A 12,371-nucleotide genomic window follows, 5' to 3' on the forward strand; every position below is an offset into this window, starting at 1 on the left:
AGAAAGACAAAATCGAACCTGGATAATGGAGAGACCAAAGCTGGCAAGTAGCTCCAATTGCCTCATATTCCTCATTCTCAGAGCCAATGTCCTGACCAGAGAAGAATAGGTCAAATGGTGATGACTATGGTTCATAGCAGCTGTGTCAAAATTGAATTTAGAATTTTTAATCAGGACACTAAGCAATATATTATAATATTATATCATATACATGCAAACACATATCTTTGATCTTTTCTAAGTTCATTTCAGGATCCAACCCTCTTTTTCTCCCATTAGGAAATAGCCTTACATATAAAATCCATGCCTACATTTTTTTTTCTAATACAAAAAGGTAACAGTATAAACGTTACCAATTAGTATAAACGTACCAAATGCTCTGGTACACTCCCAGAGCACTTAGCTATCAGATCCTCATGCCTACTGTTCTTTGTGTTCAATTAACTATATATTTTTATGTTGAAAATAATGTAATTTATTTCTCCCAAAATTTAATTGAAGAAGTGATGTACTCGATAATTAACAATAAACTAATATTTCAATACATGTTATTATTAGTATTATATTTTTTTGTAATGCCTATTTCTTTGTTATGAACAGTTGTATTAATTCCTGGTGTGAAATGGAAGAATTAGTTGTGTCAGGAAATCGGCTGGACTCTCTACCTGCTGGCCTTGAAGCTTGGAAGCATCTAAGAGTTTTGCGTCTACATTGCAATTTGCTTCAAGAGACACCAACTCTTGTTACATCATCTTCATTGAAAGTAAGAAATTAATACTACTAAAGTGAAATCTATAAGTTGTTATAGATTATTGAATTAGGCAACCTAACAACTTTGAATATTATTAATATGGAGATATATCTGTGAATAGTAATGAACTCAGTTATTTATACATAGTACATGAAATCACTGACTGTACAATGGTTTATTTATTTTATTTGATACACTGTTGTTTCTACACTTTGTTTAACTATTATTATTTATTTATCTTTTATTAGTATTAGCATTTTATGATTAGTATATACTTTTTAATTATTATAGTATGTTGTATATTAAAATAATCATTATTTTATTGCACATCATAATCATTTTATTTATTGCGCAATTAGTACTCAAAGCCCCTCCTATGTCCTAGAAAAACTGCAATTCAAATTCTCTGCCCAATCCCATACTAAATCTACCCTTCACCTCACCGAACTGTTGCGTTTGATAAATCGTTTTTTACCTGAGCTGCATATCTCTGGAACTCCATTCCCTCTAACATACATCGTGTACCAACCATTTCCTCGATTAAATCCCTTACATTTCACTACCTTTTGCTTTACCAATCTGGCCCATTATTATAATCATACAGATATTTTGTAATTAACTTTTTTTTTGTTTTTACTTAGTCAGTTAGTTTTTTAATTAATCTATTTTTTCTCTCTGTATATAAGTTATAATTAAGTGTGGCCACACTGTTTTATGGCCAATAAATGTTATTATAAAATTAAAATTGCCTTTGTAATTATTCTAAAGGGACATAGTCCCAGAATAATAAACTATTTTTCATTTCATTATTAAATAACAATTTTAAAATATTTGTTTCTTGATTTTAGGTCCTAGATTTATCACACAACAATTTAGAAAAAGTTAATCTTTCCTCTTTAATATCAAAGCAATTACAATTCCTTGATATATCTGGCAATACAAGGTTGCAGGTTGATCCCCGACAATTTAATGATTACAGGTGAGTAGTTCTATTAATACTGCATCTTCTTAATGAATGAAGAAATTTTTATATTGATTATAAAAAATATGATTAACTTTAAACATCTATTAATTGTTGCTATTACTATTAAAGATCTCAAAGAAATGTCAGCTTGGTAGACACTTCAGGTAAAGGCAGAGCAACCCTCCCTACGGAACCAGAAGAGAATAATTCAAATCCTACTCAGTGGACTATTGGATTTTCAGAAACACCTGGAAACAGAGAAAGGTATAAATAACTTCTTTTTTCAAGGATTGTACCTATATAAAAAAAATAAATTTTCAAAATGTAGACAGTATGTTAAACTATTTTTTAAGTTTAATTCTAACGCACAAATATACTATTGTATTTATTTTGTGTGTAACACTATAAGTTCAAGTCCTGATAGGAGACAAAAAGAAATGTTTTGTATCCTTAACCAATGAATAATTGTTTCACCATCCTATGCTTTTTCCACAACATTCAGAGGGAGAATATGCGGTTCTGACGACCAGGTCTTAAAGCAGTAAGAGGGGTAGTTTTCTCCTATTTTAGCTCTTTTTCTACAATATGCTGCAATTACTTCACTAAAATTCTTGTGTATATCTTGTATACACTAGAATTTTAGAGCAAATTGTTTCAAATTTCAAGCTTTCTGTTGTTGAATATTGCAGATTTATTTAAGTTTGTTTCGGTTTCAAATCTTTTTAATAATGCAGGCACTGAGTTATAATCATAATCTATATGTTCTACTTCATTTTTCTAGGCTATGTGTAGCTCAGTTGAGATTAACTGGCTTTTGTGGCAGTGAAGCACTCCTAGGACTGTTTGATTCTGGAACAGATTCAGAACTTCCAAAAATTTTGGCTTCATCTATTCCTAGGATTCTTTTAGAAGAGCGAACTGTTAAAGAAACAGCTACTGAGTATATGAAATATACTTTGCTTGCTGCACATAGGTATATTGTTTAATATTTTTATTTTATTATGCTATTATGTAACTAAGTAATTAAGAAATTTAAAATAAATAGGATATTTAATTTAACAATATCATTCAATATATAATTTTTTTATTTTTAATTATTTACATATTTATTTATTACATTTGTCGACAACAAGATTATTATCAGTATTTTATATTTTTGAATAGTTTACATTTCTATGATGAGCTATTATATTTTTCTTACTTTATATTTTTTGTTTGTTATTATAAACATTAATGTCTGTTAATTAAGATCATTTTGATATTTTTTCTTAATTTATTAAAGGGAATTGAAGGAGAGGGGTCAAAGATTGGGCTGCTGCGCACTAGTTTGTCATATGTGTAGTGAACGTGGAAGTGGTATTAGGAAAAGAACTCTTCGTGTTGCTACCGTTGGAGAAGCTAAAGCAGTACTTGCCCGGGCATCATCTTCACTTACCTTAGCTCATGTCCCTACTCAGGTATATTATGATTGAAACAAACTGTATTAATGTAACAAGTACTAAATCTAAACATAATAGTTAGTTTATCAAATTAATATATGATGGATTTGTTTGTTAAATCTATTAGTCTACAATTGATTATAAAAATTTTAAGAAATCACTCTAAAATTTAATTTGAAAAAACATATTTCTCGCTTATAAAACTATCAGTTAGATTAATTATTTTATATATTCTTGTTTGAGAGTTGTTTAGTTTATTCTTTATTTAAAACAAATTTGACCCTTTTTTTTCTCTCAACTTTATTCTTTACAACTTTTCCAACGTTTCGACCCTCAGGCCATTCTCAAGGATACCTTCATATTAATGTCATTTCCTCTTTCAAATCTTAAAATTGCAGGTTAATTGCCTTTGTCCCATATAACCTTTTCTAAATAATTTTTTCCTAAATTTAAACCTTTTATAAAACATTTTTCTTCCTTCCTTCTTTCACATTTGTAACTTAAAACAGAAACGTTGGAAAAGTTGTAAAGAATAAAGTTGAGAGAAAAAAAGGATCAAATTTGTTTTAAATAAAGAATAAACTATCAGTTAGTTTATTCTCAGAAATTTATAACATAATTAAATTGAAAAAGTTATAATAGAAAGTTAATTTTACACATTTATATACTTTGATGTACCTATATGATTTTCTACTATCTCCACTATTCTATTAAGTAATTTTCTATTCTATTGTCACTAAGGTTTACAACTAATTTCAATTTTGTGATTTTTTTTATTTTACCTTATTATACCTTCAAATGTACATTCAACTGCCAATTAATATTAAATCTAGTACATTGTAAACAAAAATTCAAACTAATCTTATGAACAATTAACTTACTTAATTAATTAATGAAATAAATTAAATATGGATAGTAAATCAAACAAACAATCTTTAATTGATTATTAAATTATTTATATAAATAAGAAAAAAATAGCATAATTTTTGACAGTCAGTATAAACTGAAATTACTCACTCACGCACACATTATAATTATAAAAAAATAATAACATTTTTTATTTCTTTGAAATATTTTGAATTTGAAAAGAACTGAATGCCTAACTCTTATATAACTAAACAAACACATATATAATTTTATAATAAAGAGAAAAGCTAAAATTATACAGTAATGAAATTAAAATGTCATACTATAAAATAAAATACACTGATGAAAAATTTAAATTGTTAAACTAAATTTACAAACTGTTTTTGATAAGACCAGTCATATCCTGCATATTTAATAATTTGACTATCACCAGAATTCAGTGAGTCGGGCAGGTGGGGGAGCTAATTTTACTTTATAACTACCTTTATTAAAAAGGTATAATTATTAGTACTGAATTATTGTGTATTATTCTTATCAAAATGGTTCTTGAGCTGATCATAAATGTAAAAAACATATTAATTATGAAGAATAAGGATACTTCCAAGCAGATCATTAATAATAAATCAGCTCATTCATTTACTAATATAAGGAACAAGACTCAAATTATGTTTATTATTGTAAACATACGAAACTGAATTAATTTTTAATTCATTTTAACATTTCCTTTGATTTGATTTATAAATTTTATTCAGATGGTGAGAATCCAAATTGGTAACAGTTCTATGTATCCCCTTGTTATACCAGACCCTCATGTAACTGAGCTTACTCTCAGAGATGATGACAGATTTCTTATTATGGCCAATAAAAGGTGAGCCTTCCATCTTAAATTACAATGAATTAAAAAATTGCAATTTCCACAAGTAATTATTTGTTCATAGTTTATACAATTAAATTATAATTAAATTTTTAAAAGGTTGTGGGAAGTGGTGTCAGCTGAAGAAGCAGCTTCAGAAGTTCGACATGTAACAGTACCAGGACTAGCTGCCAAGCGCTTACAAGACCTAGCTCAAAGTTATGGTTGTGAGGACAACCTATCAGTTATTGTGGTTTCGTTACAACAGTCATCAATAAATGCAGCATACAGACTACAGGTGAGGCTCAAGAAATTATTAGATAATTTTCCTAATTGTGTTAAAATTAATGAGAAAAAGGTATTATTTTGCTTTCCTACTGATTTGATAGTGTTTTTCATTACTCATTTTATAAATCAAACAAACTTTGTCTTTGTTACTAAGTAGCCTATTGGGTCGATTCAGAAATAATTTCCAATGCAGTTAAGTGGAATTTATTATTCCTATCTACCCACTATCATTTACCAGGACAAATGAGTTTTAGCTTTCAGTAAACAGATAATAGTTCAGTCAGTATACAGACGACTGTTTCGTATGATACCAGATTAATTAAAATGTTGTTGCTAACCTCTGAAATAGAGAGTGAAAAATTCATACTCATCATGTGATACTTTCAGAATTTAAATAAGGTAGCAGTGCTAAAGAATATGTTGAAAATTGAAAAAATATACAGTGGGTAAGAAGAGGAATAGACAACTGGTCAGCAGTTAGAATTAGTTTGCCAAATCCATTCTGGAGGTACAGCATTGAAAGATGAACCAGGACTTCCTTCCAATTTTGATTAAAAAAATGTAAATTAATATTGGAGCAAAATCTAATTTAATCAATTAGAGATATATCATAAAAGTTGAATAGATCATAATAAACTGTTTGCTGTCACTTCAATAAATTAGGAACAGGAGTGCCTTGCTATCTCAGAGAACAGAATAGAGCATGTCACCATCACAAGTTTGCTTTTATAAATTCAAATCATGTTTTTTTTTTTTTTTAAATAGGTTAATAATGAACATGACAAAATCGTCCACAATCTATCTGATCCTAGAGCAAACTTCCATGGAAAACAGATTTTATGAGGTGTAACAAGGGATTTTTAAGGTATAATTCATCCAAAGTTGTTAAAATCAAATTTAACAATTACTGTTTGTGCATACATTTAGTAGCAACAAAGAGTGAGAGTGAAACTTCTCGGAAAGCATCCCGCACTCACTCATCAATCTCATCATCATTCTTTTACACAAAAGCTTGTATGGTCTGTTGTACCACACTTTGCACCAACTGTCTTTTAACAATATATAATGTCTTTTCTGTCTCTTTTAAAACTTTTGAATCAAAAAACCTTCAATTACAAAGTCAGTCAGGCTGTAGACATTTCGTTCATTCCATTCATAAGAGTGGTGAATACATAATAAATTAACACAATTTTAATATTAAAGTAAAGAAAAATAAATGTCTGATGAGATAACAGAAGTCATTTATGACTCAGCTTATTAGATAAGTATATTTTCTACACAGGACTTGTTGATTGCTACCCCATTACCACTAATTTCTCATTCTTATTATGAATAACTAAATTTTATTTGTGACTAAACTGTGTAAGTGCTACTGTCAATAATTCGCTACCATTAATTTATAGTTATTAGTCCTTTCTTTTTTCTCTCTCTATTTTAGACTTTCATTTTCAAATCCAAAAATCTAAGAAATTGTTGTAGAAAATAGGTTTTATTATGTGGTTTGTAAATAAAACAGTAGATGGCAATACTTTAACACTGCTGGGAAGAAACAGGTATGTTTCTTTGTTCTGAGGACAGTCCGGCATGATGTTTATTGACAGAAATACATGGCCTTTGTCTTTGTTTATAAAAACTCTGGCTAAATTCCACAACAGAAATGAACCAAATTAGAATATTTGAGGAATAATGTGGAACTTTAAATTGTTGTTTAGAAACATAAATAAATGATCTTAACTTACATAATTGAAAGTTTGCTTTGCAGTTTTGTTGGATACATTAGTTTTATTGAGTACTAGAATCTTTTTTTGTCTGCTAATTTACAAAATAATTTTTTTGTTTATTTATTTATTTATTTATTTTTTATGAATTCATCAATATCACAGAATTAAGATCAACATTAATATTGATCCCTTAGTTAAATTTTCCTATCTATGGAATAGCATTTTTTTTTTTTTTTCATTTTTAAATATCTAAAGGCTATTATGTCTTTCCATCTGCTGTATTAATTTTAAAAGTCTATCTGTTAATTACTGAGTATAATTATTTCTCAAATATTTGAAATTAAAGTGAAAAAAAAACTTTGATGTTTAAAGAAAGGAGACTTCATTGTTTTCAAAATGATCAGAATTTATTTAGGACTGTTTAACTGAGGATAACAGAATAAATAAATGGTTAGAAAAACTATGTTATCTAGATACCTCCATAGCTTAATACTTAATTATTAGTCTCATATAGTGACTGAAAAGTTACTCAAAAAAATTAAAAGGATTTTGAACATAAAAAATTTAAAAATCTCATTGACAAAATTGGTATTTAAAACAAAGTAAGAATATATGAGAATAATAAAATATATTAATTATTTTTACTGATTTATTTAACTTTTTTTAGCCTTCAACAAACAACTGGATTGTTCCTACCTTTGGAAGGTACTATTTAAATAGTAATTTAGTATGTATAAACTAGAATGTTATTTATCCATATTGTCATTGACATCTTTACTCTTCCCATTCAAATCCCAACTTGAGCCCTTTTTATGTACCCCTCTGTGGTGTCCGTGAATCAACCACCTAAAGACCAAATATTTCTCACACTTGCCAGCCCTCTGTAGCCAGTACCACTCACTGTTTTATTTAGAGTTTACATTTTTCAAGGTATTAATAGTTTCATTATCCTGGGTCTCCGGTGTGTTCAGATAATAAGACCACTCCAGAGGTTCAGAGAGGAATCATTACAGCAAATGGGTGTTATTTTGGTCTAGCAAAAACACTAAGAAGCCATTTGTTGTTGAGAAACTCAATAATCACTCTATATAAAACATTTATTGGACCAGTACTAACTTATGCCTCAGAGACATGAATCTAATCATGGATACTAATAGTTTATTAATATTTGAGAGAAAAATCTATAAAGGAATGTTAGGCCCTGTAAAGAATGGTGACAAGTTTAAGCTAAGGCACAATGCAGAGTTGCACCAAATCTACTGGGAACCAGATGTGATACAATAGATAAGAGGCTCAAGATTGCAGTATGCCACAAGAATGGATGGTATCTCACTGTTTAAGAAATTTTTTTGGTGGATGTAGAAACAAAAACAAAGAGAGGACAGCTATGGCTAAAGGATGGATCGCTTGTGACTAAGGGAGTTGAGGCATCGGTCTTAGCAGCCTCAGAACTGCAGCAGCGCTGGTTCAAATCTGGTCTCAGAAGATTGATATTTATTTTGTGGTGGATGGAAAAAAAATTTGACCCTCCCACCATGGCTAAAATAGGTTGGTTAGCTCAAGATAAACCCACTCACTTCCCCCTATTAGTCAGAAATGACCAGGAAGGTGGTAATATAAAAAACAAAACCATGACTAAGGTAGGTTGATGATGATGCACAGACATTTCTGGAAAAGAGAGCTTGGCAGACTCTTGCACAAGACAGAAGGAAATGGAGGCAATGTCTTGATGCGGCAGGAAATAGTATTATGTATATATTTATATATGTAATGAATCACATATACATATAAACATTGATACAAATTAATATATTTGTGGTTATGTTTAAACTGTATATCTAATCCTTCCAAATTTCTGTTTGGTTGTACAAAGGAATATTTAAATGTTAAATGCATTTGTAATTCACATAAACAATGCTGTCTTCAAATATTTTAATTTGAGATAAATAGTGTACTTCCTCAAGTCGTGATATTGATCAATCTTTGAATTCAAATATTACAAAAAATTATATTAACATTTAAAATCAGAAGCTATTTAGTGTTTAAGTGGATTTAAACATGCCATTTATTTATAAAATGCATCCAAATGCAAATTTACACATAAAATAATTCAATTTAGTGAGGAAATTATCTATAAACTGTAAATAATTCAAATCTTACACCTTTTAATTCTTATTCATCCAAAAACATTTTATTATGACAAAATATAATAATGACCCTCCATCTAATAAACTCGTAACATCTAATATAATAATGATCTAATTTAAAATAATAATTTTTTTATTCTCATTTTTATTTCTATACCAATGGCCATATTTTGTTTATAGCAACAATTTACATTGTAAATATTTCCTTCATCTCCATAAATACAAAAATATCTCCAAAATATATATATTCAATTTGATCTAGGTAAAGACAATCTTTGTTTATAATATGTCAATCTCATTTATTATTACTTCTTTGAATATAATACACGCATAATAGAGAAATATTAATGGCAAACATTAAATGAAACTAAAATTTGAAGTAATAATGTCCTAATCAATGTTATTGAGTTTTGTTTCTTAGAATAATGAAACAAAAATACAATCATTTGAATGATATTAAATATACAATTGTAGGAGAAGGCCGATGGATGCTGGTGCCATGTTGACAGATCGTCTCCAAGTGGACAAAGTGATCAAGCAAGCTATGGCAAGGCAAGTTCCGGGGAAAATTTTCTTCACTACATATCTGAAAAAGTATGCTTTTAACTTTTTTTGTTTCAATATTTATTTGAAAATAAGAAGTTGGTCAGTGAAGAAAACACAGTTCCAAAAAACATCAAATTCTATTATTGTAACTAAATGAAGTTCCATTGGTGTAATTGTGTGCTGTTTGTAATTTGTAGACATTCATCGAGGTGATAGGTCCAGAGATTTTTCAAGTCTACTATTATTCCTCCTGCTACTATGTATACTATGGATGATTTTAAATAAAAAGGTTCATTTGCTAGGCTAGAATTTTGAACAAGTGAACCATCTTCTAAAATTTCCCAATTTTACATGTGGCTTCCAGGGATTTCAGAGAACAGTGTGTGAGATAAATGGAGCTAGAATCACTTTTTTATACTCTGAATCTCAATTTTTTAAAGCAGTGGACAAGGGAATAGCTACCGACCTTGGATGGAATGCCGCATGTTTATTTGTGTTTGTATCTGTTTTAAATCTTCTTTCATTTTTTTTTCTATTGCTTACAAATACATTTTAGTAGTAGGTAATGTATATGCTGATTCATTTTTCCAGACATGATTTCTGTTTTAACCCGTTCACTGCCTTAAAAAATAATGTGAGATTTTTTTTTTCTTGTTTCCAGTAGTAATAAGAGTATTTATTACCAATTAAATTCATTTTTTGTAATTTTTTTTGTGGTATATTTGCCCATTTATACCTATCACACGAATTGACTGACACATTAGTATGTAGATGTGCGTGATCACGGATCGGTGTAGTAGACACCTTGCACTAGACGCATGATTCACAGATTTGTGTAGTAGGCATACGAAGTGTTAATTGTGTATTTTGGTTATTTTCAAGAGATCTAGCCTCCAAAAAATGAACAAAAATATCTGTTTATAATAAATACACGCTAGTTGCCTATCTCTATGCCTGTTCACCTGTTGAAGATCTTCTATTTAAATTAGAGCAAAATGTTGCCACATAATAAAAAATTAGTTTTATTTATTGCTGTGGTTTCTTCACTGACCATTCATGTTAATAAAATCCACACCATTATGTTATATATTGGTTTACAATTATTTCCATACCACAAGGGATATCAGCTATAGCCAATGATGTAGCAATTAATAAAAGTTCCAACCGACTTTTGGTAAAGCGAAATTGTTCAGGGAAAATAGATCCTGGTTAGATATATTGATGCTTTGTTTGAATAGCGACACATCTGAAAAAAAAATTTAGTTTAATCCGAAAATGATATGATCCAAAGATATTACCCAATACAGGGGTTTGGTTTCTTTTACTACTGTGGTCCCTCTATAAACTAAGCCTAAGTTAGTAGGATTGTCAAGAAGTAACCGCAGTCTTAGGTACAATCTATAGAATACATCAAATACAAAATTAAATTTTTTGTTCTTTTTGTTCAAAAAATTTAAGCATAGCAGCAATGTATTTTTAAAATTTTTGTATTTGATATGATTAAATTGATGTGATACATAAATTAAAAAGCAGACATGGCCAGACTGGACTTTAGAATCACAGTATTTGCTTTATTCATTATGAAACAGAAAGTTGTACTTACAATGAAAAACATTTTACTGGAGGTGCAAAATAAATTTTAAAGTACTATTTTAACACATTATTTATTTCATTTAGTTATTTTAAAAAAATCCCAGTTATGCCTATATTTGTTTTATAAAAAAAATTGTATCTACCAAATATCACTAGCAAATGTAGTCATGTATAATATAATTTGTATAAAAATGTGAAATGATTTAGGTTGCTTTAATTATTTCTTAGTAAAAAAAGTTGTTAAAATTGTGATATTCATGTAAACATATATATTTTAATTACGGCTATACAATTATTATAATAATATAGTTTTATTTGTGATCATTTCATGTTTGGCTTCAAGAAAGAACCTGAGGAACACCGATTTGAACCAGTTTTAATGCGTGAAAATGGTACAAGAAAAATTACATCCCGAATTCATGATGGTAGCCATTCTGGTGATTGTGAGGAATCACCCTCTGAAAGGTATATGAAATATGTAATGTATTTTTTTAGAATACATGTTTGATCTGCATTCTAACTTATAAACAATACTGTTATACTAATTAATATAGAGTTAGACCTACAGTACTGACTTAATTTTATTTATTTCCATAATTTTGTTTATTTAGTTACTATGATTTAAAAATTGTGGCATGGCAATATACAAAAACATATTGTACAGAGTAAATTATTTATGCTAACATCCAATTAAGTATCTGTTCAAATACATATACCTCAGCATTGTACTTACTATTTCTATTTATTTTAATGAATAAAAATTCTTAATTGTACAGATCAGGAGGAGGTCAAATGTCTGAAGAGCAGTTCCGATGTTGGGAATATATGTTGGAACAGAATACCCAACTACTTTTTGACAAAGAGTTAGGTAGTATCTCAAAGGCAGGGATGTCTTCTCATCAACGGAAGTAGGTTTATATAATTATTATTCCCTTATAGTAAATTTTTTATTATCACACCAAAAATTGAAGTCTTACATATTAGAATTTGGTCAACTTGAATTCACATACCTTACTGTAAATCAAGCAGTTATCTTCTCTACATATACATATGGAATATATTTTTCCATTACCATTTTTTATTTTAACTTTTCTAGACCCTTCAAGTTCATATTTTATTTATATTCATTACTAAATCAAGTTCATATTTTATTTATATTCATTACTAAATCAAGTTCATATTTTATTTATATTCATTACTAA

The 12,371-nt window shown here is 28.7% G+C and overlaps 1 protein-coding gene and 1 long non-coding RNA gene across 2 annotated transcripts in view; one reads left to right on the plus strand and one right to left on the minus strand.

The window, feature by feature from the left end:
- Phlpp (PH domain leucine-rich repeat protein phosphatase) overlaps positions 1-12,371 on the plus strand; it is a 131,286-nt gene that overhangs the window by 117,865 nt on the left and 1,050 nt on the right. Inside the window, exons 13-22 of the mRNA XM_014425309.3 lie at positions 601-763; positions 1,600-1,730; positions 1,845-1,979; positions 2,497-2,688; positions 2,998-3,172; positions 4,774-4,889; positions 4,995-5,172; positions 9,505-9,624; positions 11,513-11,634; positions 11,946-12,077. Coding sequence (XP_014280795.1) covers positions 601-763; positions 1,600-1,730; positions 1,845-1,979; positions 2,497-2,688; positions 2,998-3,172; positions 4,774-4,889; positions 4,995-5,172; positions 9,505-9,624; positions 11,513-11,634; positions 11,946-12,077 — 1,464 coding nt within the window. The remainder of the gene's footprint in view (positions 1-600; positions 764-1,599; positions 1,731-1,844; positions 1,980-2,496; positions 2,689-2,997; positions 3,173-4,773; positions 4,890-4,994; positions 5,173-9,504; positions 9,625-11,512; positions 11,635-11,945; positions 12,078-12,371) is intronic.
- Positions 9,480-12,371, minus strand: part of LOC106683685 (uncharacterized) — a 10,682-nt gene continuing 7,790 nt past the window's right edge. Inside the window, exons 2-3 of the long non-coding RNA XR_010844625.1 lie at positions 10,689-10,822; positions 9,480-9,616 (exon numbers count right to left, since the gene is read on the minus strand). This is a non-coding gene — a long non-coding RNA (uncharacterized lncRNA). The remainder of the gene's footprint in view (positions 9,617-10,688; positions 10,823-12,371) is intronic.

This window comes from Halyomorpha halys, unplaced genomic scaffold (genome assembly GCF_000696795.3).
Source record: "Halyomorpha halys isolate HHAL.00 unplaced genomic scaffold, Hhal_1.1 Scaffold505.1, whole genome shotgun sequence".
Taxonomy (NCBI): domain Eukaryota; kingdom Metazoa; phylum Arthropoda; class Insecta; order Hemiptera; family Pentatomidae; genus Halyomorpha; species Halyomorpha halys.